This window comes from Dicentrarchus labrax, unplaced genomic scaffold (genome assembly GCF_905237075.1).
Source record: "Dicentrarchus labrax unplaced genomic scaffold, dlabrax2021, whole genome shotgun sequence".
NCBI classification, from domain to species: domain Eukaryota; kingdom Metazoa; phylum Chordata; class Actinopteri; family Moronidae; genus Dicentrarchus; species Dicentrarchus labrax.
In genome coordinates this window covers 17201377-17227208 of record NW_026136709.1, presented here as the reverse complement: position 1 = coordinate 17227208, position 25832 = coordinate 17201377, and the positions used below count along the sequence as shown (strand labels likewise).

At 42.4% G+C, this 25832-nt stretch overlaps 1 protein-coding gene across 3 annotated transcripts in view; it reads left to right on the top strand.

The window, feature by feature from the left end:
* Positions 1–25832, top strand: part of fam49bb (family with sequence similarity 49 member Bb) — a 33545-nt gene that overhangs the window by 1616 nt on the left and 6097 nt on the right. For 2 of the 3 annotated variants that reach the window (XM_051411105.1, XM_051411107.1), the window contains exons 2-7: positions 7311–7398; positions 16973–17055; positions 18231–18352; positions 19331–19436; positions 23978–24117; positions 25594–25671. In XM_051411105.1, the coding sequence (XP_051267065.1) occupies positions 16983–17055; positions 18231–18352; positions 19331–19436; positions 23978–24117; positions 25594–25671 (519 nt within the window). In that variant the 5' untranslated portion in view covers positions 7311–7398; positions 16973–16982. Of the gene's footprint in view, positions 1–7310; positions 7399–16757; positions 16881–16972; positions 17056–18230; positions 18353–19330; positions 19437–23977; positions 24118–25593; positions 25672–25832 lie in introns of those variants that run through there. The other variant, XM_051411106.1, reaches the window with a different exon arrangement.

Here is a 25832-nt window from a genome sequence, read left to right as displayed (position 1 = left end):
ATCACCTTTCTCTCTATGTTGAGGCATTATCTTTAAAAGATGGACACAACTTTCAGTTCTCATTGTTCGAGTCAGTGTAGACTTGTAAATACGGCCTGAAAAAAAAAAAAAAAAAAGAAATACCTGACTTGTAGGACTGTGAGACAAGGTACAACTTGTTGGGCCATTTCTCGTACTCTATCTGCAGTGGTGTGGACAGATGGGATAGATTGAGTGACTTTTGAAGGAGCTCGACAGTCTACAGATAATTCTTCCTTATTTTGATTAGTGTTGGGTGTATAAAGTTGCAGTAACAGTTACAAAGATTGCAAAAGTGAAGGGAAAGAGTACTTGCGACAAAAAAGTGAAATGTGGTGTTGAGCATGTCGTCGGTTCAGAGAGTAACGTGGGAACTCTCTCTCACAACCTTGGCTTGTGAAGCAAGCATGAAATGAGAATATGGCTCATTTGGCACAGTGTATTCCCTCATAAATCCCAGTTGAATGCAGGTAGAGGCATGCAGGTGCATTTAGGCATGACCCTTTTCTTAGAAATTAAACATTTATCGGATACCTCATCAACATCTTCATACAAAGCGAACATTAGAAGCCCTCCAGGTTAGGAAATTATCCTTTTTATTCCGTTACAATTTAGTCATAATCTGGCAGTGACCTTGTCATAAGGTCATGCAGCTTTAGACTTTTTCTGTGAGGATATTGTTGACTTTAGATAAGACATTTGTCTGGGCTTTACATCACTGTTTGCATTATGGATGCTTAAATAACAACAGGGTCTTGCAGTGCAGTTAATATACATTTAAACTATTTCTTCTTTTAGCAGAAGGCACTGAACCTGAACGAGGAAGGCCATGTGGGAGGACTTTCCACATACCTTCCCCGGCAGATGTGTTTCCTGGTTCGGACAACTGTAGATGCTGTAGCTGTGATGATAACGGGGGCAGATAAGGGCAGAGCGAGTTTAATGGTTGTTAATTTGAATTATTAATCATTGCTCCAGGAGTCCTGCAGAGGACCTTTTTAGGGCAGAGCTGCTCAGATGTTTAAGTCACAGACATGCAGACAGACCTACATTTTATTATTTTAGATTTAGATTTTATGTATTTTTCTGTAAACTGTCCATATATTAATGAGGAAACAGAGACAGAGACACTACTCCAGTGAATAAATTGTTGACTTGACTGGAATGTCACAAATTCACCAGACCCCTCTCTGCAACCCACTCCCCTTGTACACACCCAGTGTCAGGGAGCTGCTGCCTTCCGGTTGGGTTACAGCAGTTATTCTCGGTATGATGTGAACTCTGGAAACGTATCCTCTAAATGTCTCATCTAGTCGAGCCATTGTTGTGACACGTTTGTACCAGTGTGTGGTTTTTACTGTATTGCTGTGACACTTCAGGCAGACAACATGTGTTTGTTTACTTTACGAAGACTTCACTTAATATCTGCTGTGTGACATCTTTGGCTTACAACAGACTAACTAGGATTGCCCCATTTAGGCTCCTCAAGTTTTTATTTTGCTTCTTATTTTGTGCTCATGTAGGTTTGTTTTTGTGGTTTCTGCTGTGGGTGGACACACAATAACGCGAGCACTCGCAAATGCAATGAGGTCCACGACACCTTCAGAAACTAACAGCAACCGACTCCTCTCTGATACGGCCACAGCCCAGAACTATATTTAAATATTTCCAAATCTTTCCCAGGGCTCTTTGCATCATATTGTTAGTGTTTTTACGTCATTGTGTATTCCATATACTGCGGGCAGTGTGCTCGGTCGGGTGCTGCTGTCTTGGCTTCATGCAGAATGGAGCTGTATTGATCCCTTTCTGTGGCATAATGCTGTTTGTTCAGTTATTTGGATTAACTTCCTCTAAGTGTTCACTATTCTTCTGTAACACCATTATCATGACATGGCTTAATCCAGGAGAGTTGTTGACTTGAGCCTCATTTAATGTCTCATTTAAGGCTTTCTATTGTTAAAAACATGGCTTTATAAGCGCTTCACATACAATTACAGTACTTTGTGCCATTTGAGAGCCACTAGTCCACATAATTCTCCTCCTTCCATCACTACTGCGTGTCGGCTCTTGTCCATAAACGGATCATAGTTGAAATCATGACACACTTGACTCACTCAGTAGGAAAGACTGACTGTGCCCCCCCTCTGAGTATGCCTGCCTGTTTCTGCACACAGCTGAATTATATTGCAGAGTGGATCTCACAGTGTCTTGATTGAATTAGCTAGTCTACAGTTTGCTTTAAAAGTTGTACCTGGTTTAATGATTGTGTGTATTGATTCTGTAGATGAGGAAGTATCTGGTGCGGTTGCATCCTTGCTGCTGTTAGATCCTTAAACAGATTTAATTAATAGTTGGTTGATTAACACATTCTTTTTTGCTGTTAAATGAGCAGAGGAAGACGGTCTGGGGCCGTGGAGGGTCCTAGCTGTGGTGGTTTGTGTTTGTAGCCTTTGGCGGCGTCGAGTAATGTACTTTTGATGTGTGTGTGCCTCTGATGTGTATGAGTCAGTATGTGTGCCAGTTTCTGATCTGCAACTCTGGCTGTGCTGGTAGACTCGAGCATTCCTCTCAACTTTCTCACATCCGTGCTGTGATGTTGGCTTATCTGAAGCCCTGAGCATGCACATAATGAGAAGAGAGAGCAATCGTCTATCTTTTCTCTCTCTCTCTCGCTCTCTTGCTCTCTCTCTCTCTCTCTCTCTCTCTCTCCTGCAGGCTGGCCATCCAAAGGCCTCCAACAACAGGATGCTTTCATTTGTGTCTGCAGCATCTCCAGAGTAAATATTAAAGAAAAAAAAAAAGAAAGAAGCAAAGTGGACTTTACATAGAAATCTTAACACAGGGCTATGAATAAACGTGGCCCACTCCAAAGGGAAAAAAAGCTGTCACTTTGTGCGCTCCTACCCCCACAACTTTCACACATGCACAGAAGAAAAAAAAAAACCCTCCAGGCTCAGATTGGAGAAAATCTACAGACGAGACAATAGAGATAAGAATCTGTACAAGATTCTGTCTTTTGACGGCCGTTTACAGCTGTATTTTGATTGCCTTACAAAAAAATATGATCATATCAAATCCTAAGAAGAAAGAAAAATAGCTTTCCTCCCCGGTGGTGGTGGTGGTGATGAGTATTTTTATTATAGCATGTTAAAGGCAGGCATGAGATCCTCATGTGGCCGCCTACATGTCAGTGGACACACAGAGCCGGGGAGTTGCCACAGATGGCAGATCAGCATGCTAGAAATTCAGTTTTTTGCATGAGAAACTGTTGCCGTGCTGCCCCCGCACCAAACCTTCATCCTCACATAAGTAAAACTGTTAGAGAAACCTGTCCTTCTTTTTACCCCAACTGCCTGTGCATTAATTAAATCGTGTCTAGATTTTGAAAAATATGTATGACAATATGTCCCATCCTGATAAGTCACATTTTACGTAGTTATATATTCTGGTATTTATCATAGTGATATTCACATTACAGTTCGCAGGGCTCAGTATTTGGGTTTTTTATCAGTATTTATTCTCAACAACTATTGGTACACACGTTTATGATCCCCAGAGGATGATGACTCTGATGATCACCTGACTTTTCCTCTAGCGCCACCAAGAAGGTCACATTTGTGGTTTTGAACTAAACGTCTCCACAACTATGAGGTGGATTGCATCGATACTTGGTACACACGCTCACGTCCCGCTCAGGATGAATTGTAATAACTTTGGTGAACCCCTTCGCTTTCGTCCGGTGTCATCTTCGGCTCAAAACTGTCCAATAACCCGCTTTGTGACAGCATAGTTAGGAAGTTTCTATCGGCCTCAGCTGTTTAATGTAATGAGCAAACGTCAGCGTGCTTCAGAGACCAAACATGGGAAACCTATCTCCCTAAACTGCATAACAGCTGCTTCTCACAGGACGTAATGACAAAGATAGCAGGAGCACTACTGACATACTGGTCTGGTTGCATGATTGATCCTAATTGCCTGGCATGGTGTGAACCATTTTTTGAATCCAGCTGAGATGAATGAGCTCTCAACAAGACATTTTTGTTTTGACATTTCAATTCGAGGATTTCCAGTCCATGTAACCGATCTGTGGAGGTTTTCTTAATGAAATGATTCTCCACAGAGGCCTCGGCTGTGCTCTGTGGGCTTCAGTAAATTTAGTAACACAGTCCATATCCCTCCTCAGCCCTCAGTTTACCAGTAGGGAACGGGGAATACAAGTCGTCATGGCAACTTGAGCGTTAATCGAAGTTTTATTCAGTAGTGTTGAAGATATTATTATTTAATTTTTTTTGTTCCTCAAGTCTCACTTGGCAGATGTGCTAGACATAAGCTTCTCTAATCTACTCTACTTGTACATTGAGAACAAAGCTGAATAATTAACTGAAAATAAGAATCACATTATTTAATATATCGGCTTTGAAATTATCTTCAGTAACACAACTACGTGTACGTATTAGTTTTATGGTTCTTCCGAGCATAAGTTTTGACCTTTTATTGTCTAAAGCTGTACTGAATGTTACAGTCAGGTGCCAGTTTATCAACTACATCTCGCTTTAACTAATGCAGCTAATACAACATCCCTGCAATAAATCCTGCCTTCATGAAGGTTACGAGGTTCAGTTTTTCTTGTTTTTCGATCGGTGTTGATTCGACTTTTTGGAGGATGTAATTTGTGGCGCTGTTTAAGTGTAAATCATTATCCTTTTTTTTTAAGTGTTTCTAATATTTTGTCCATCCCATGTAGACCAACGAGGATGGATCAGATAAACTGGCAATTGGAACATGTATTATGTATGTGCGTGACAAATGGATGCTCCACATATAGACCCCTATTGATTATCTCTGAGCTCTGTTAGTCAGATTCAGCACGTTTTGCTGCCTGTAGCACACAGAGTTTACAGCAGGCCCACACATGTCGAGCCACATTTATTGACCCCTTTATGTGGTTGAGTAAATTAGAACCAAAGCAAAATGTACTCGGTATGTCGGCTTATTGCTGCTACAAATTATGTGAGATGTGAGAGCTCAGATTCAAATGAGTCCTCGCCACTGTGAATGGATTTTGTTTGGTTTTTTTTGCCCCCTTAATAGCATTTTTGTGTTGAGATGTTGCAGCCTCATAAAACAGTTATTGTACACAACTTTCAAATACAGTTCTGGTGTGTAGCTACTGTGCACTTACTCTGGAAGTGACAAACGAAAACAAGGAAATAAGCCGGAAGTGAGCGTTTAGTTCAGAGTTTGTTTTATTGCCTCTGATCCTGTGGGAATGAAGCAATATCAGACCAGTTATGTTGGTGAATATGACCATTACTCATCTCCTCCCATGACACGGTCCGTATTTAAATGACTCCTTTTAAGTTTTTTGTTAGGATAAAGAGTCCCTCATGTGACGAGTGCATGCCTCCTAGCTGAGTTAAACACAAAACACTGAACCCCCACGGTGACGCTGGCTAACTGGGCTGTCGTCCTTCCCTCAGTTTAATTGTTGCTTGAAGGGGGAGACACACACACACACACACACACACACACACACACACACGTCCCTTCAGGATGATCTCATCTTGTGGGTCTTTTCCCCACAGCAGCATTGAAGTGAATGACAATATTCCTATTTACAGCATAAGCCACTAATCTGATGAGCACAGTAATGGTTTGAATAGCACAGTACTGGTGTTTTGTCATTTACTACAGCCTTGTTTCATAATCAGACATTTAATGCAGATTCTGGAAAGTGATACGGCTCGAGGGCTCAGGTAACCTCAGATTTATTATGTTGGTTACAAACTTAAGCCACAGCCAGCGCAGCAGCATTGGCTGGTCGGTCCTCCGCTTTGGTCCGAACTGAAATACTTCAACAGTTATGAGGTTGATTGTTGTGAGATTATGTACAGACATTCAGGGATCAGAATGAATTGTAGTAACTTTAGTGAGGACTTTTTATCTAGTTCAGGTTTATGACCAAATGACCCTCCCATCTGTACTTTGTCTTATCTAAACTAAGATGGCGAACATGGTAAACATTATACTTGCAACAAATTAGCTTTTTGGGATTAGTACTGGAAACGTGATCTCCATTTAATTTGTGATCACCTCATAGCATTCGTGAATGTCTTTTGTGAATTATTTTTCAGCTTGAAGAGCAAGAAATTACGGATACTTGTTATTTTAATGCTTGTGACTAATCTCAGTTGGGTTTTGTTCAGCTAATTTCTCAGAGAAACACATCATAGTTTCCTGAAATACTAATGCATTGCTCCACGTACTGCCTGTCTGACTGTAACCCTATAACCTCATGCTTATTCAAGGGATGATTTGGCCTTATGTCGTGGCCCCCAGCTGCAGGCATGATGCACAGCATGATACCCTGCCACAGATGTCACCCAGAATGTCCCCTGTGACATGTCAGCTCTATTAGGATTAGGTCTTGCGGTCAGTTTGCATGAAGGAACGCCTCTGTCAGAACCAGGGATAATTTTTAACGTTCACAAGAATGTTTATTTATTTTTTCAGCACCTAGTTAACTGCCTTGTTTTTTTTTTTTTTTTGCAGTTTGCCCCTCTTTCAGTGTCTTATTCAATCATCTCACGCTCTTGTGGGTTTGAAGTTCCAGGGTTTGAAGTCTGATCACATTCATGCATAACCAAAACCGCCGCTATTGCTGTGCATTTGAATGCAGGCTGGCGAAGAGAAGAGCGCCTTGGTCCTAATGGTCTCACAGTCTACTGAGCTTGTACTCTCAATCAGGGCTGCACAACTTGTGAAACCAGCTTGTGGCTTTCAGAGACTGTCTTGAATCTTAAAAACTGAGGAGAGTCTTGTCGCCAGAAACTAGATGTGTGTTTTGGGATAAATGTGTGCTTTAGATTAAATGTTTTGATCTCAAATTAATAATAAAAATGTTTTTTTTTCCTTTTTCAAGATTTTAAGCCGTCATTCTTATGAGAAGAGTTGACGATGAGCTGGATTGAGTGAATTGTGTTGTAGAGCTCTTACAGGAGGTAGCCGGGAGCCTTGAAGTGAATCAGAGGAAGTGTTGCACAATAGGAAGTGGTGTGTTTTTATAAATGTGCGTCTATTTGTTCCATGTTTTTATAAAAAACACTGCAATTAGCTCATATTTCACAAGATTGGACTTGTGAAGAACTCTGTTATTGCTTACTTAACATGTTATCTGTTGCGTTAGTGGTATTGTTCCCTTTTTGTGTGTGTTTTTTATCGTGTTATCACCTATTGTAAAGGGGAACTTTTCAGTAAGATGTGTTATACCTTTTTATTGACCTTTGTTCCAGAGGCTGACCTCTGCTGGAGGACTGTGACCCGGGGCCACCTGCCAGGCTGGGCCTCCCTGCTCCTGATAGTCACACAGCTCCACTGCTGGTAAGTCCCTGTGTCACTGGATTTGGACTGCAACTAGTGATGACTTTCATTACTGAGTAAGCTCCATTTTCTCAGTTGATCAATTAATTGTTTGGTGTCAGAAAATGTCCAACAACAGTCTAAAACCTGAAAATATGTGATTTACTATAATATAGGACAAAGAAAAGCAGCAAATGCTCATAACTGTTGGTTAACTCAGACAGCTGGAGCCTCATTTTAGCTTTGGTTGAACTTACAACTCCTTTTTTGTCCATGCTATAGACATGCTATAAACTCTCATCTGCCTGCATTATGTTCATCAATGCAAAGTCTGGACGTTGGGCTATTTTTGTACCGTAGACTTTCACTCTCCACCCCAGATTACCATCTACTTATCTGCTTTTATTTGTTTACATGTCTATTTATATCTATTCAAGGATATAACTCCTCATTTAAATCCTAATTTGAATTCACTGCAATGCCTGAAAAACAGGTTGTTGAAAATGTCAAAGCTCGTTTCACCAATTGTCTCCAACCTGTATGACTGATGGTTGCATAAAGAAGGACTCTGAATAAACAGAGACATTTCTTGAAATGGCAGTTGAGTCAGTTATCTTTCTTTCTTTCCACTGGTGGTAATTTCCACACTAATGTGGGCTCCGTATAGGTAGGAGGAAAATAAATGTAGAAAAAATATATAACAAAATAAATGTCACCTCACGTTTACTTGCTAGTTGGTTGAAATACAAGTTGCATGATTTTTGTTCTAACTTTTCACATCAGATATACATTTGGTCCAGAACTCAGAAACAAGAGAGAGGGGAAAATGCAACTAGGACACTGTCCCTCCCATGTCTCTTTAAACTCCTACACTCTGAATTTAGCAAATAATGAAGGGGAACTAGTCAATTCACCACAGCATTTATCATATAAACTATAAAAAATCGTCTGAGCATCTATGAAGATGTAGCCTCTAGCTTTAGGTTGTTCAATGGAAGAAGAAGCACACTCACCCATGTTTAATAAAACTACAACATTACTGGCAATCACCCTTGTCTTATTGAGCTTTAAACGTGATCTAAAATTCAGTTTTTGAACTGTGGTAGTTTGGGTGCACTGATACAGAGTAGACATGTTCATTATGTAAGACTGCCTGTGGCGCACCTTTGCCTATTATAGCCTTAATGTGCCGTGCTGTGGGTGTACGTGTAATGCTGGCTAAGGAAATGAAGTGCATTGTTGGCCATAAAAAGCAGTTGTGTAATGTAGGTACTCCCAGCTTCCTGTGCCCCCCCAATCCCCGAAGGCCAGAGTGTTTATGTAACTACAGGGCGCAGGGTCACTGCCCAGCGTCTGCAGCTCTGACATTAGAGGATATTTGACATGTTTTTTGTTTTATTTAATAGTTACTTTGTGGTGTTGATATTTAGTGGTTTTAATCTACCTAATCTTACCTATATGTTTGTCATTTTACACCAGTATATTTGAGCAGCATGTAGTTTTAGTGCAGGTTTTTACTCGTGTTTCCCTTCACTGCAAGAGGAACTCTTTTTTTTTTTTTTTTTCAGGTTGTCTTTCTTCAACTCACCCTGTTGCACCTCATCATTTTTCTCCTGCTTGCATGTCTGCCTATCCCATGTTGTATTTTCCTCCGTGTCTCCTGGGAGATTGTTACCATGACACACAGCTATCGTTCGATTGGCTAAGCTCTGGTGCTGGAATGCTGTGCCGTTTTGACAGCTAAGCCTCAGGTGGTTCATATATAGGATTACTAAGTCAGTGTATCCCCATGGCAGACCTGTGCGTGCGTGTGTGTGTATGTGTGTGTGTGTATTGGGGGTGGGGGGCACTAATGACAAGCTACCATGGTGCCCTAGTAAGACTCAAATCCATTCACTAAAATAGCCTGAATGGCAAGCTATTTCAGTGAGTGCACAGTACACAGCCCTGTGGCAGTGCAGGGGAGCCATAGGAGTGTTACATTATAAGCAGAGAATGGAGCTCAGTGATGCAGCAGGAGTTTATGTATATGTGTGTATGTGTATGTATATGTATATGTATATGTATATGTATACAGGATGGATTAGCCTCACTAAGCCAGGGGGAGGTGTGGTACAGTATCCTGAGGTGAAGCTTTTCTTGGCACTCTTGTTGCTATGATCATAATTGGGTCAATACTGCCCCCAGCTGGTGAAGCCAGTGTTATACCTGTGTAGATGATCTATTATAAAAAAAATATAAAAAATGTATATATATTTTTGTAAGATTAATAGGGATTCCCCAACTCACTGCTGAATCTGTTTGGAATAAGAATAACCTGGAAGTTAAACACACAACAAAAAGTACTGTGTTAAGGCTATTTAATCAGTTTACCTACAGTATCACAAGGCATGCTGAAATAAGTGTTTTATTTATGTTATATATATATATATATATATATATAAAGTCTGCTGCTCCATTCTTGACTCGGCATATGCGAGACGCTGTGGCCCGTCTCAACCCCACCCGGCTGTGCAGGTCATTTGAGATGATATGTCTGAGTGGGTGTAATATGTAGAGTGGCTTGTTATGTCAGCTAAAAGCTCCTAGCTTCTCCTCGGTTATCTATTATTTATGCCGCTGGAGGGCTGACACTGTGACTTCCTGCCCAGGTTCCCTTGAGAAGCACGTCCAGGTTGCTGTCATTCCTCTGCAGACGGATATGTCAGAAAGCTTCAATGTGTGGCAGATTTAGCGTGAAACAGGGTATTAACATTTAGTCTGCAGAAATGTCATTTTAATGTAAAATGTTTTTTACACTGCAATGGCTGCATGTGAACACTGGATGGTGCTCTCACATCAGGCATCATTGCTCCCTCTCAACCAGCAAACTGACAGTTGCCTTATGTTATAAATGTATTTTTGTGCTACTGTCTTCTTCAAAACAAGGGATCTTGCTCTACAGAGACATTTCACTGTCATTTGCATTTGTAAATTTAACCTTAAGTATTCCAGAAGCTGGCATGTAATGGCCAAAAAGGTTTGGGAGTGGTCTTTCCCCATCATTCACTCCTTATGTGCATTACTGTTTTCATCCTCCAGATGGCACTCCGCTCTTACTGAATGAAAAATGCTGGTACTCTTCAATCTGACACTCATCATCCTCCCAAAACCTCCACTGTGCCCCACCCAAAATCCTGTTAGGGCAATACTGTGCAGAAAAAAAAATTCTAAAGGTGATGCTCCACTGTATTTCTTCTATTTAAACCAGGCTTTAATTTGACTAAACAACCACTTATGTAAGGTGTTATGCCCCCATGTGCTCAGGAGTGTTGACAGAGTAAGATTTAAGGATGCAAAGATGCCAGTGAGTCACAGTCAAGTCAGAAGGTCAGTGGAGTAATGATGGTTTGGGGCTGTTTTAGCAGAATCTCTGTGTTTGAATGGGTTTTAGGAGGCAGCTGCCCTTAAGGAGGTGCTGCTCAGACCGACGACAGTGAGTCAATGAGCCCCCCCTTTAATGATTTCCTAACACATCTTAGGAAAGGAGTCAGAGGACTCTCAAGGGCAGGGTGGGGAGCGCTTCCTTCTGAGGCAGATGTTCAGAGGATGGAGCAGAATCAAAGACTTCATACAAACATCATGGACTGGTTTTAGGACTCCTTAAGATGTACGTGTCACAAAATATTTCCAGCCTGTTTTTTTGGATGTAAAGCAGCATCTTCGCTTGATCTTCATGTTAGGCCCCTGTTGCGTTGGTGTGGAAGTCTGCTTGCTGCCATCCCCCCCCCATTTTAAACTGATTGATCTGAAATGAATCAGTCTCAGGCTGTCAGCATCTCCGTATGTTTTGATGGTATAAAGTGTTGTATTGGTGCGACTGAAGAGCATCGCTGAGAGCCTCTCCATAGAGCTTGATTTCAATGGAGCCAGCGTTTTAGCTGACTCTTGTGTATGTGCCTGTTGCCATGGTTTCCAACTTTCATCAGGTGCTGCCCAAAGAGAGAGGGCCTTAGCCGAGGTTGAGGCGCTCCCACTTTCATCCTACCTCTGATCTCCTTCTCTGGACAAACTGCCCGTTTCATACGTTCATTCCCAATCACGGTGATTGGGTTCATTTGCAGCTGCAGCTATTTGAAGCTTTTATAGGAGTTGGTTTTTTTTGTTTTGTTTTTTAAGTGAAGGAATATTTTTAGCTGCCTGTGCGGTTGCAGGAGCGAGATGAGACCGCTGATACTGGATGTCACCTCGAGTATCGCCGTCAGTTGTAATGATTCAGTCTTCCTGTGAGGTTTGTTTTGATTTGCCAGAATCTGGGTGAGGGGGGCATTAGCTGATGTTTACGCGGGTGCAACAATATAGAGGCGTGGCTACGAGGTAATCGAGTTCACCCCCATAAACAAACAAATGGCAACCCCCCCCACCCTCCACCCACACACATACACACACCCCCCACCCCCCCCCACCCCCCATTGCCATGTGCCCTCTAAGCCATTTTTAGTCAGCTGGGTAGGATTGGCAAAAGATGGGGTGAAGAGTGGGGGGAAGGTGAGAGGATGAGGAGGAGGCGGGGGGCACACATGCCAGCCCCATTTGGGAAGTGCTCCCCCATTTTCTGCCTGTCGACTCGGGCCAGTGTCAGCGAGCTCCGGCGGGTCCAGGTCTGGCCGAGTGGGCTAATGCGATGTGGCGTGTCACCCGGGGAATCTAGGTCAAGTTTAAAGCTGCCTAGCTCTGCCCGCCTCTGCTGCAGTGTGACGCTTCACAATCCCCCCCCCCTTCCCCACACCAATAACATTCAGCACACACACTTACCTACATTACTATTTTTTTTTTATTTAAATGTCATGTATAGGTAAAAATGAGGTATCCATTTTTCTTTCCAGACCCACATAATCTCAGACATAAACACCCATACACACTGCTGCCTCTTCCCATCCCAACCCCACCCCTCCACACCCCAGGCAAGCTCTCAGCCTCTCCACGGCGGAGCCCACGTGACGATCCGCGCCGTGCCGGGGAGGGGGAGGGCGTTGTTTTTCTTCCATAGTAAAGCAGCAGGGCACGTGGATCCTCATGCTGCAGCCGAGTAGTGGAATGTCAGCACTATCCCTCCCTTACATTAGCTAGCCATCAGCCCCCGAGCTGTATTTGTAGGACACTGCCGCAGTGCTCGGTTTCAGCTGTGCCCTGCTTCTTGGTGTGTGTGTGCGCTTATTAAAGGGGAGGCACAGGGCTGGGAGACGTTCAAAGGCAGTGCCATCCAGAGGTCAGGCTGCTGCATGGGCGTGGCACTATTTTGGTATCTTTTAATCAAAATGAGCCTCAACCTCTCTGCATCATCTGCAAATAGTTGGGATGTTGGGTTTTTTTTTACCTAATATATATTTCCAAAATTTGGCCATCTTATTGATACATTTTTAATTATAGCAAAGTGACAAAATGCAGCATCAAATTTAGCTACAATTAGAATAAAATAGTAAATAAACATTATTATATGATTGGATTTTTTTTTTTTTTTTTTTTTTTTTTGCATTTAAAAAAATTGCTGAGCTGCACAGAAAAAAAAAATCAAATCACATTAAATCAGTACATGCTCAGTAGTGGAATTAAATATTTCTCCATCGTCTCCAGTTTACTTCACTCCCGGACTAATCCGCTGTTTTTGGCGCATTACCTCATCTGTATTAATATATTCATGTGCTTTCAAGTCCTACTACTACTGTACTCGCTCCTCACCCAGAGCTCTCCTCTGATTGGCTGCTGCAATGTTTTCAATGGCACCAAATTTTTTTTGACTCCATGGATACAGCGAGCTGTTGGGTAGATCCGCTCAGCCAATAGGAGAGCTGCGCGGGCTCCTGCTTGTCAGATTCTGCCCCTGGCCTTAGAAGCAGCCCTCCCTCCCTTGCTGCGAGCACGCGATGGCTCAGTGGGGGGGTTCAAAACAACAACAAGGCTGTCGTCGGGCTCTCTGTGGTGCCCAGGACATGCCAGCACTCCTGGGTACTACTACAGCCACTGAGGGAGGGAGGGGGGGCTTACAATTCCTCAATCTCTCTCACTGATACAGTATCTGTATCCTCTCAGCCAGCACTTCATCCTCCTACTTCTCTCTTACTACGCTATCATTAAGCAACCAGTTATCCACAGTAACATATATTTTTTTAAATTTATCTTTAAAGGGACAGTTGTCATCATAAGAAGTCCATATAAGCTGCAAAGTTGGTTTATACATTAATGTTTATGGAATCTACCGATTACTCTCAGATGAAATTTGAGTTGAAGAGTAAGATATAAAAAGCTGTAAAATGTATAAATTTAATCTGCTCTCTTTCTGGTACACTTGAAGATTCTCTGTTGGACTTTGAAATGCAGCCACCCAAATCCCCGTCCTTAAAATGACCTCATTTCAAGCAGCACAAGGGAGCAGCGCTCGGCCTGTAAGGCTGCCAGTGCCTGCGTTGACGCGCTGCGAGCCCTGGCAGCTCTGCAGCCCAGCCCGACCAGCCGGCTTCGCTCTGTGTCCGGCTGAAAGGTGGCAGTAGAGGACCAGAGGGAGGCCTGGCGATGATGGGCAGTGCCCACATCATCCAGCAGGGTGAGGTCAGTGACAGCTCTCATCCCTTCTGAGGCTGGATCAGGTGCTGCTTTCCGACAGCCAGTGAGTGCCGGCACTGGCACAGTCAGACATTCAGGTCACATTAGCGGAGGGTAATAAGACGAGACTGGACAAGGCAGGTGGGTCTTTGCAGGTGGCCACTGGGCCGACTGAGTGACAGTTTTTAAGGGGGCTTTGGAAGTGAATATAAGTAAAAAATGCATCTCATGCTGAGTTAAAAAGAAATAGTCCTGGTTGCAAAATGATGAGGAATAAACTGGAATATGTTACATTGGTTCTACGTGAAAAACAAAAGTAAAATGCTCATCAAATATTTAATTGACAGAATTTATTAATAAACTAATAGTCATTTTCATTATCGAAGAATCTGCTTATTCAGTTTTCAGTTCAGTTTGTCATAAAAGGAAAAAAGAAGTTGACATCTCTAAATACTCATTGTCATTGCCCTTTTCACTCAAATGACTTGATCATCAAAATAGTTGCTGATTAAACTTTTGTCAGTCATTCTTCTTTTACTCAGAAGCATATTTTTTTTGTCTCTTCAGAGTGTTGTGACACAGAGTGAACCTGAGGAAGCATTACGATGTCAAAGACGCTGCTCGCTGTGACATTCTAGTCTATTACCAGGCGTGTTGATTGAGCACCTGATTACAAGGAAAATCTTTTGTGTACTAATAACTGGTCATTCATCACAAATATCTTCTTTGTTAAAGTAAGAACATGATGCACTGCTGTTTATTTCAAGATGCAAGAATACAGGTCTCTTCCCCCCCCCCTCACCTCACCTCACCCCCTGCTGCATCTCATGCATTTTAAAACCACTACGTCTCCACTCTCCCTCTGCTCGTGACTGCTGAGTGTGTACTTTGCTTTGTCGCAGCACCTCCCTGTCTCCCAGCATTACCTGCGTTGGCATGATGTACTCCGTCACCACTGGCCCTCACTCAGTCACTTTAGCATTTCACCTGTCACTCATCTCAGCTGACATCTGCCTGCCCGAGTTCAACTTCGTCATTGTCCTGCGTCAACTCCCTCTTTCCGCACCCTCAGAGTACATCCTGTGTGCTCTCCGCTCTGTCACCAAGGGTTAAATCTGTCTCAGTTGATGGAACCTGCCTCTGTTTCTCTCTACAAACTGCCACAGATCTCTGACTTGTCATATGTCTGCTGACCTTTGCTTCTGAGAAAGATCGCCTCTGTGCTTTCTAGGAGTGAGAGGAGAGGGCTGTGCAAGGCTGTCACTTCTCATTGCACAAGTCACAGCAGAGATGAACGTTGAGTATGGATATACAGTGTGTGTCTGTGTGTGTGTGTCTGTGTGTGTGTGTGTGTGTGTCTGTGTCTGTGTCTGTGTGTGTGTCTGTGTGTCTGTGTGTGTAGGTGGTATGTATACCTCAGCACAGAAGTCACAGTGACTGCCAAAGCTTACATACAAGTCTTCCTCTCTCAGTCATCATCCTCCTCTTTGACCTGGAAGTCACCTGAAGTCTCATTTACAACAACAGCATTAGGTACAGTGATATATATATATATATATATATATATATAGAGCTGTGGCCACTATCGGCATACATCATGCTGAGCAGTAATGGAGTCTGGTTTAAACGTTTTGAAAAGTGTAAAAACTTGACAGGAAGGAGCACACTGTTATTACAGGGGCTGTAGCAGTGGTTTGTAGGTTGGTTTGTAATTTCCTGGTGAAAGTGGGAATCAACTTCGCAGTGCAGAGTGTTGTTAAAATGGTTCATGCTCTGCTTTGGTTTTGGTGCAGCGTCACTTTTCCCTCATTGATTGCTGATCAAGTCGATCAACAAAAAATTTAACTAAGAAACAGTTTCGATATTTGCATTTATGAAGCTAAATGCTGGCAGATTTGAGTGTTTTTTGTGTGATAATGTGTTGCTTTTATCTGAATTATCTTTTAGTTTTACAGAAGAAAATTGTCAAAACAATTGAACACCGCATCAGTTTGGGCTGATGGATGGATAAATGGATGTTAAAAGATAATGAAATAATGAAAGTTGCATCTTCATCTTCCTTCTTTTAGTCTAAGACCCAACAATTGTACCTTCACTTTGTCATGTGTGACAAAAAAAGCATAAAATTCTCACACAGAAGCAGAAACTGTAGAATTTTTGGCATTTTCGTTTGAAAAATTTATTAAATTAGCGAATCAAACATCAATATAATTGCTGATTAATTATTTAGATAATTTCAGCTTTATAATCAATAATTGGTTGCAGTCATACTCTAATTTGAATTAAATGGGTCCAACATGACTCATATCATGACTATATTATACAGACTGTGCCACACACTGTGCTCTCGCAGTGAATATAAGGTTCTGTTACTGTACTCCATGTGCATTACTAAGGCATGTTAAATATTAATGTTATGTTTCAGCTCCCATGACAAAGACACTGCATTGCACTTCCTGCAGCCATTCTGATTCTGCAGAAATGATAAAGGGAATTTGAAAGCATTGCATACATGGTCTAATTCACATACAAACAACAAACAAGTCCTCTTATGTTTCTGCATGACGGCTTTCTTTATGAAAGTTTAATTGGACGTGTCTTTACTATGTGCAGCAAACAGCTACCTACTTCATGTGTAGATGGGGAACATAGATTGTATTTTGATTTCCCTGTGGGGGCTTGTGAAATGGATTACTTTGCATACTGCCTGTAAATGTTTGCGGTTGCTGGGAAGAAACCTAACAAAGCAGAAAAACTCAAACTGAGTTTTTTATTTTTGGAGACTTTTTGGTTTGACATCTGGTTTGTTAAGAGCCCGGGCACAGGAGGGGGTTCCAAGGGGAACTCTGGTATCAATGAGCAGTGGACACATCTGGGGCACCACTGAGTTCATACAGGCACCAGAGCAGTGAAGCAGAGCAGGAGTGAGTGTCACCACTTGCTCTCTTTACTGCTGCATTCTTCTCATTTATTGATTTTTATTTATTTATTTATTTTCCTCTCTTTTCCTCAACAGGTATCGTAACATGGGGAACCTACTGAAAGTTTTGACCTGCACAGATCTGGAACAGGAGCCCAATTTTTTCCTCGATTTTGAAAGTGAGTTTCTTTTTTTTTTTTTTTAAGTAATTGCCCCCCCCCCCCTCCTGATATCGATCACATGAATATCTTACCGTATCATGATCAACTCTGAAACTGCTAAGTCTTTTCAACACCCTCCCCTCCTACCCAACTTATCTTTTACACTATGTTCTTCCCAGCGGCAAAAAAAAAGAACCAAATCTTCCACTAGAGCTTCTGCTCTTTCCATCAACCTGCCTCTTCCATCCTGAAATGTGTGCAGAATATCAATCAGGGCAGAGTTGCAGCAGAGCCCCCTCCTCAAATATAAAGCGCTGAAGTTCAGCTGCTGCGTAGCCTCAGGCCCCTGAACACAGCTTGATCCTGTACTGTTGTATTCTTCTCACACTTGGCAAACCCAGAGACTCAGTCATACCTTTAGAGAAAACAATGCCTCATACAGCTTACACTGTTTCTAGGTGAATTTTATATTAAAAGAACATCACAATTATATATTTAACAAATATATTTTATGCAACATTGCTCAATTTTATAAAGTTTTCTCTGAACATACAACCTTCTCAGCATTGTATTTGCATTCTCAGGACGCTGTTACACCCTGAAATCAGACCTCAGGGAGACTCACACCAAATATATATATATGATGATTTTACAGTTGGAATAAACTACATTGCAAAATTAAAAATACTAAATGAAGTAAAAAAGGCTCAACTATAGCTGCTGATATGAGCCGTTTTAGGTATTTCTTCTGCTGTGGAGCAGGAGTTTACAGTCATCACACTTGGCAAGGTGTTGTAGCTTCAGGTGGTGGAAAAGGTTCCTAGTGTTGCTTCTCTCAAACCAAAAAGACTTTAACCATCTCTATACCCAGAGTTGTTACAGAGGTTGCAAGAGCATGTACAACCCTTCTCATTTGTCTTATCTTGCTCCATTTTCCTCCTCTGAGCCAAGAAAGTGGGTGGTGTCAAAACTGAATGGGAAGCGGTGGAAAGATGAGATTATTTCACTGAGCTTTAATTTACATAATTGAAAGTTGCTTATTAAACTTTTTATCATATTGCAGGATTTGATAGAGTTACTAGATCTGTCTTTTACTTCATGTTAAGCCCAGTATACAAATGGATTAGATTTCAATCAGATTTGTCCTGTTGTGACCTTGTGGTTGTTGTTGTTGTGGTTGTTGTCCTCTGTAGATGCCCAGCCCACAGATGCAGAGCGGGAGGTGTGGGACCAGGTGGACGTGGTGCTGAAAGATGCTAAGGGGATCCTGGACGAGCTGCAGGCGTACAAGGGAGCGGGGCAGGAGATCAGAGAGGTACACCTGATACAGATATAGAGCTGCAGCAGAGTTATGGCAGGCTGCCTTTTCCTGCTGTGCAAAAAAAGGCATGCTGCAGGGGTGCTGCATTCATGAGCTCATGAGGAGTGTAGATTTGACCTGTAACTGGATCTGACATTCTTATAATAATTTATTTTGTTAGGTTTGTTTTCAGTAATTTGCATCGTATGTTTTACTGTTTTAACCTCTTGGCCAAATCAATCCTTCTAAAAATAGACTTTGTGTCAGTGGATCTTTCTCGGTCAAATAAAAAAAAGCTGCTACAAGAGACCCTCAATTCTGAGTTCTTGCCTCAGTCTGTTTTAAAAGCCCTGGCCTATAAAAAAAAGCCTGACACACTTTCTATTTCTGACTGTATATGTATTGGCCATTGTGTAGTTTTCACACAAAGAGTGAACAACTGTGGTAGGAAGCAGTCAAATGCCTTCTGTAACCTCCAAAATCAGCAGATTATTAAACTTTTATGAGAAGCTCAAGAGCACAGAGTGGAAATTTGTTTCCATCTCAAGAGAAGGAACTTTTCCTTTTAAGAGTTCTCTTATAACATTGTCAGACTCACAATGGACAGTTGAACCAAACGGCAGAACCAAACATGTTGTCTTTTTTTATTCCTTATTGAAACTGGCACCTACATTACCCACAGTAGCCGCTAGCCCCAAACCAACACGAGGAGCTACAGAGGTCTGGTAACATCACCTATCTCTAACTCCACACCCACAGATTCATCATACTTGTCTTCAGCCCTCAATTGACAGCGACTCAAGACACATCTCTTGAGGACAGTTATCAGACTGGAGCCACAAAAGGCTTTGAGCAGTTTACCTAGATAAGAGTCACTACACACAGTTATGGGTGCCTGGAATTGTATTAAACTGTTAACTTCCTTAAAGTCTTACAAACTTTTATCAACTGTAAGATTAAGACTAATGGTCTTTTTGGTGTTTCTATTTCCAGGCGATCCAGAATCCGAGTGATGAGGCATTACAGGAGCAGGCGTGGGCAGCTGTGGTTCCCTTGGTGGGGAAACTGAAGAAGTTCTATCAGTTCTCGCAGAGATTAGGTACGCACATTGACAGTATATAATTAGTGGACAGAGCTTCCAGGTCTGTGAAGTGAAGCCAACATGGAAGTGTCTTTAACTTGAATTGTTTCTAATGGCCAGTAGGGGGCAGCTTAATAGGCTGCAAAGAAGCATTCTGATAGAACTGAGCCTTATGGAGAAATGACCCTGCTTCTCACTTGATTTATTAGCTCAGTAAACAGTTACTTCATAAGTTCATGGTCACAATTATGTAAATGATGCTCCCATTTAGAGTCAAATAGAAGATAAAGCAGGATATGCATTAGGGTGCGGCTTCCTTGTGATTGATCTGAGTCTCGTGTGGTGCACTGGACCGACTCACTGAGAAACGGTAAAACTAGTGAGGTTACGTCAACACTGCGGGCTTTGAAAAACCAAATATGACGACGGCCATAATGCCAAACTTAAGGCTCCAAAATGGTCCTCCACGAACCAATGGGAGATGTCATCTGTCTGTGCCGTGTCAGGAACCTTATTCTCAGACTCAACAAGCTCAAACGCAACATCTATCTATAAAGCAAGAAATGTCTGTCTGTCTGTCTGTCTGTCTGTGGCTCAAATATCTCTGCAGAGCAGGATCAGACTGACCTGAGAGTTTCAACATGGCTGCTGTGTGGTTTAAGGGTGTGCAACGTCGGGTTTGTTTGGACCACAAAGATACCGTTAATAAATTATTTCATAAATTATTTCTGAATTTCGCTAGCATTGTCAACGATAGCCACCGTAGCCACGTGCGCACCAGAGCCAATCACTGCAGAGCCCAAACATCCTGGAAAGTGATGTTTCCTCACACAGAGGAGGGTGCGGAGAATTGGCCTTGCTAAAAGCCAAATTATATGAAAACGCAATAGTTATCAATCGACACATTTCACAACAAACCTAAATGTCCCTGATGTCCCCCCTTCAAACACAACCTCTTTTGGCCATCCATGAAAAAGCTACTTAACCTCACTTTTCTATAGCAATACATACTTCCTACGGGCACTGCACTAATTATTATAATGTGGGAGAATTTTCAAGGAATAATCCCAATAATAGTTACAATAATGTGAGCTGTCAATAATTTTAGTGCAGTTTATAATTTTAGGCAGGACGAAAGGGCGATACGTGAAAGCATGAAGGACGAAAGAGGACGTCCTGTATGTAAATACTGTTTTTAAAGTGGCGCCACATACACATAACTTGTACATGACCTTAATTGTTTGCATGTGCATCTGAAATATTGACTGCTGAGCTGCAAAAGTCAGCAATCATGCGACACAGACAGACAGACAGAGACACACACACACACACACACACACACACACACACACACACACCCACACACCCCAGCCTTATATACACAAGCTTTGAAAACCCCCTCAGCCATGCATTTCTCAACATGCTGCTTGCGCTGCACTGTGCACTGACCTCTGTGTAGGATGGGGCTATAGGTTGTTTGATTAGCATGGATACGGTGGGGGGTAGATGGGAGTAGGTTTACTCGTCCCTGATCTTCTTATGACCCTTAGGCTGAGGGGGGTTGGGGCCCGCCATGTCTTGACGTCCTCAACCTTATAATCCCAGTGGCTGCGGAGAAGGCAGTCAATGGGAGAAATGGGCGGTGGCAGGCTGGCGATGGCTGTTACATAACAGGAACGAAGTGGGCCACCTCCCAGCCTCTGCTGCTGCTCTATTTCACTGTCTTGGCTTCAGGGGCCATGATGGCCTCCGCAGCCTGCTGTCCTGCGTGATATGCATGAAGCTGAAAAGTCCTTTACTACAGGCTGGTGGAGCGATCTGCGGAGCACGAGTACCAAGGATGGGAGATATTATTATGGAGGGGAGATTATGCAATTTGCTTTGGACCGATTATGCTCCTACAGTGATTCTTGCACTGACACCCAAAATTTCACTAAAATTTAACTGCTGACAGAAAAATATAGATTTTCTAGTACAAAACTACCTAACCTATCCAAGGTGATATTATCATACTGCTTGTTTTGTCCCAAAAAAGCATCCAAGTATTAATTTTACAGCAATATAAAACAGAGAATAGCTACAAAAAGCTGAATTCAGCAAATATTTGACATTTTTCCTTGATTAATGACTTAAATTTCATGGGACATTGACACCCAAATTTGACTTAAATTCAACATTCCTGACAGAACAATATAGATTTACAGTAAAGTCTGGTTTCTCGCTACAGACCTGCTTAGAATCCTTTATGACAATCATGATATTAGGTTTTTACTGTTATAAAAAAAAAAAAAAAAAAAAAAAAAAAACTGATCTGTTTCAGAGTCAGTCTGGTCTATTAGACATTACAGAGTCTGAACCAGACTAAAGTCCCGCCATCCTCTGACCCTCCTCTCTCTCTGCGAGTAAAGCGCCTACGTGCCTGCATTCTGCTTGCCTGCTCTGCCGTGACCTGATGAGAGCAGACATAACCCCCCCTCCATCCCCCGCTCCGCCCTGCCCTGCCCCGACTTCCCGACATACTAGAGTGGCTCATTTCTGAAGGCCTGAAAGCAGCTCTCCATCTTAACTTCTGTTTTGACTGGGACGTAGAAGGGCGGGGAAAGAGAAGGGGAAAAAAAAAAAAAAACCTGCACCACTAAGGCCATTTTTAATCAGCCGCTTCGCTGCAAACGCTGGCCCAAGCAGATGGGAGTCATTACCGAATGGCAAACGTGCTCAATTTACTGCACTGCACTGCCAGCGCTCTGTCTATCTTCTAAAAGTCCCCCTCACGATTATCTTAAGTAGACCGCTGTCTGAATGTGCCCTTTTCTGGGTTATGTTGACGTGCTCATCGTCATATGTAATCAACAAGAACTGTAAAGTACATTTAGAATAAATCTATGTAAAGTGCTCATTTGGTACAACACAGCCGTATTGCATCAGATGTTGAGCTCGTCTGGGTTATGTCATTATTGAAGCCTCTCTCCAGCGTCTAGACTGAATTCTAAACACTGTCTGCATCTATAAATAAAAACTCCCTCTGGGCTTTAAAGGTTTTCTATTTTTTTTTTTTTTTTTTTTTTTTTAAAAACTGGATGTTTGAACAAGACATGTTTGCTTAATAATAGTACTTGCTTGGAACTTGTTCACTACATTTCACTTAATCTTTTCCTCATTTCCCTGCCGGTGCTCCTCGTGCATGCTTAATTATTGGTCTGTGGGTATGCTATGTCAAGCCATGGCACAGGCTTTGTATTTACTTACTGTCAAAACAATGAGTGTAATCCTGCTTGAATGAAATTCCCCCAGCCCCCCATTTCATGCCAATGAGATAATTAGTCCCATGTCTCATCTGCATCTGAGCAGGAAAGCCTCTTGGTCCCCCCCAGACCCTCCATCCCCCCGCCGCACCCCAGACTGGCACTGGGCCCTGGGCAGTTTGGGCACCACTGCTGCCCCATTATCTGTCTCTGTCCTAATCAGGATGCTTCAGCTGGCTGACACAGGATGCCATTCACGTATCTAACTGTGGGTATGATCTACTACATGAGCTGTTCTTTGGCCGTGTCCACAGTACGTGTAGAAGACGGGTCCCTCCTCTGTTGCTCTTCATGATCTTTCTTAATTTTCTTCCCCTGTTGGAGTGTTTTTTTTTTTGGGGGGGGGGTTGTGTTTATCCGAATATCCACGTTTCTGAGAAAAGAAGGTGTTATAAGCTGTAGAGACTGTAAACCCTTAGAAGCCGATTTTGGGCTGCATAAATAAAGTTGACCTAATAGCAGACCTGCATTAACAGTAGCTTTAGTCTTTAGGACGCTTCTGTTCTTTGACTTAACTGGTGTTTGGGGCCTTAAGTCCGATACACCGACTCCAACGGACTGCAGCAATTTACACCGAATACCATAATTGAACTATTATGCATTTGTGCTGTAACTAATGATTATTTCTTGTTTTTATCTGTCGATAATTTTTCAATATCATCTGTAAAATGGCAAAATAAAATTGTTTTCAATTTACTTTATTTACAATAATAAGAAACTGAAGGAAGCAGCAAAGTCCTCACATTTGAGCAAATGATTGACATTATTGGTTGATAAATTATTTAATTTAAATAACTGATTAGTCCTTAGCCTAATTTTGTCAATTAAGTTATTGTTTGCAGAATATTCATGCGATACTTCATCAACACAATACAATCTGCCAGCCAAACAAATTTATGAAAATGGTCAGAAATGTCCATCAGGAGTTCCCAGTGCTCAATAAGTATTTTGATTGTTTGTTTTTTCTGTATCTCCTGGTGCAAGTATTTCTTCTTCTTATGGCCTATGCATCTTTGCATGTAGTGCTTCAAATGCTAACTGGGTGCTTAAATGACAAAAACCTGATGACCTAGAAGACTATTCACACATCATCCAGTTTGTCAAGGCTCAAGTTCTTCATCAGGATTCTTACAGAATGCATAAAAGCTGAGACCATATACAACGTATATCTTCCACAAAAAGGCTGATGTGTTTTGTGCCCGCCTTCTGACAGTGCAGCTCCTCTAACTCCGATATCTTTCTCATTTTTCCTCACAGAGGCCGCGTTGCACAGCCTCCTGGGAGCTCTGACCAGCGAGACTTACGATGACACCACTCAGCACCTGGAGCGGGAGCAGGCGCTGGCCAAGCAGTTTGCAGAGATCCTGCACTTCACACTGCGCTTTGATGAGCTTAAAGTACGACTGTCTATTTCTCCAACAATATCCCAAGTGTCAGTTTCTGCTTTTAAATCCCAAACTCACCTTTTAGATGTTGATATAAACTTTGCACTTTTCTCCTGTGATACAAACCAGACTTCTTAGTCGCCCTGCAAAGTGCTGATGCCCCCGAATTGATTTTTAGCTCTGTGCAATTTTAGACTGCAGCCAGTGAGCGCATGATTAGCATTTAATTAGAATCCCGTTACTGCTCTGCTGTTTATAATACAGTGGATGTCAGTGGAATGGCTAATGAGGGTTATAGCGGGGAAAGAGGTCTGCAAATTGTTGTCGTCCTGAGCCGATTTCAGCATAATGTGGCAGGTTTTGTAAACGATGGAGGGAGGAAACTTCACGAACTTATCTGGCTTGAATTCAGACACAAATTGTCTATGTGCAACCCAGAAAACGACAAGAATTAAGCGTGGGTGTTGGTCGAATGCCCATTGTCAAAAACACAATTTTGTAAGCACTCATCTGGTTAGACAGGGAGTGAACTGGTTCCCCCCTTGTTCCTTAGATACAAAAACTTTAAAAAAGCACCCGACGCCCCCAGGCGACTGGCTGCGACGTCCCAATTAGTGCCCACTACCCAGACTGGCAGGATAAAAACACGAAGGTGGGGGGTGCAAGGTGGCATGCCAGGCCTATTCATCAATCTTTCACACCCATGCATGGGCTTCTGACCTAGTTAAAGTGTCTGTGCGGCGTGCAGCCCCTCCCTGACGAAGCAGCCTGTCTCTCCTGGTGCATACAGTGGACACAGACTGAGTACCAGTCTATTGTAGCGGGATTAGCATGCTGCCAGTGCAGCTTTGACTGTGACAGGCTCATACAGGAATGAGGATAATTAACCACATGATGAGCTCTCACTGGTGGTGACGTTTGAAAGAAGCTCCCTGGTTGGCCGGCTTCTATTTGAGGGGTCAGTTTGGCTTCACGGTGAAATCCAGATAATTCATATTTTATAGGAAGTTAACCGACTCCTGCGGCTTTTATCTGAGGCCGTACGTTTAAATAATCTCAGACAGTGAGCCTACATTTGTTCTCTGTTGTCCGTAACCTCGTCCCGCCCTTAATGAGACCCTTTCATACCTTTTTGTCAGCTCTATAATTGTTGACCCTCTTGTCAGCCCGACTGTAACGGGAACATCACAAATTTCTCCTGACAGGATGAGCGGGGATGTGGATGTGAAGGGGGATGAGTGTCAGAGGATTCAAATCCAGTTCAGCAAATAAAATTGTAATTGTATCTGTGTTCTTTTTATGTCATTTCCCCCCAAAGCTAAGTTTCTGCCTTGTTGGCTAAAGCATTGTGTCATGACGATGGCGTGTTTGATCCAGAGCTGAATGTCCTGCTGCAGGCTGTGCCACATACAGACATGCAGAGAAACTCTCACCCTGTCCCTCCCTCTCCCACTGTATTAAGATGCTTTTCTGTTATTTTTTTTGCAGATGACAAATCCTGCCATTCAGAATGACTTCAGCTACTATAGGAGAACCCTGAGCCGAATGCGGATCAACAACGTACCGGTGAGCACATTATGTTCCTTTCCTCTCTGGGTGGTGAAGATGCTGTCATTACAGACAATCCAACTTTGTTAAAGTGGCTATAATCAATGATCTTACATTAAAAATGGATCACAGGAAGAGAATTATCACCTGAATCTGCTTTTTCTCTCAGCTATATGGAG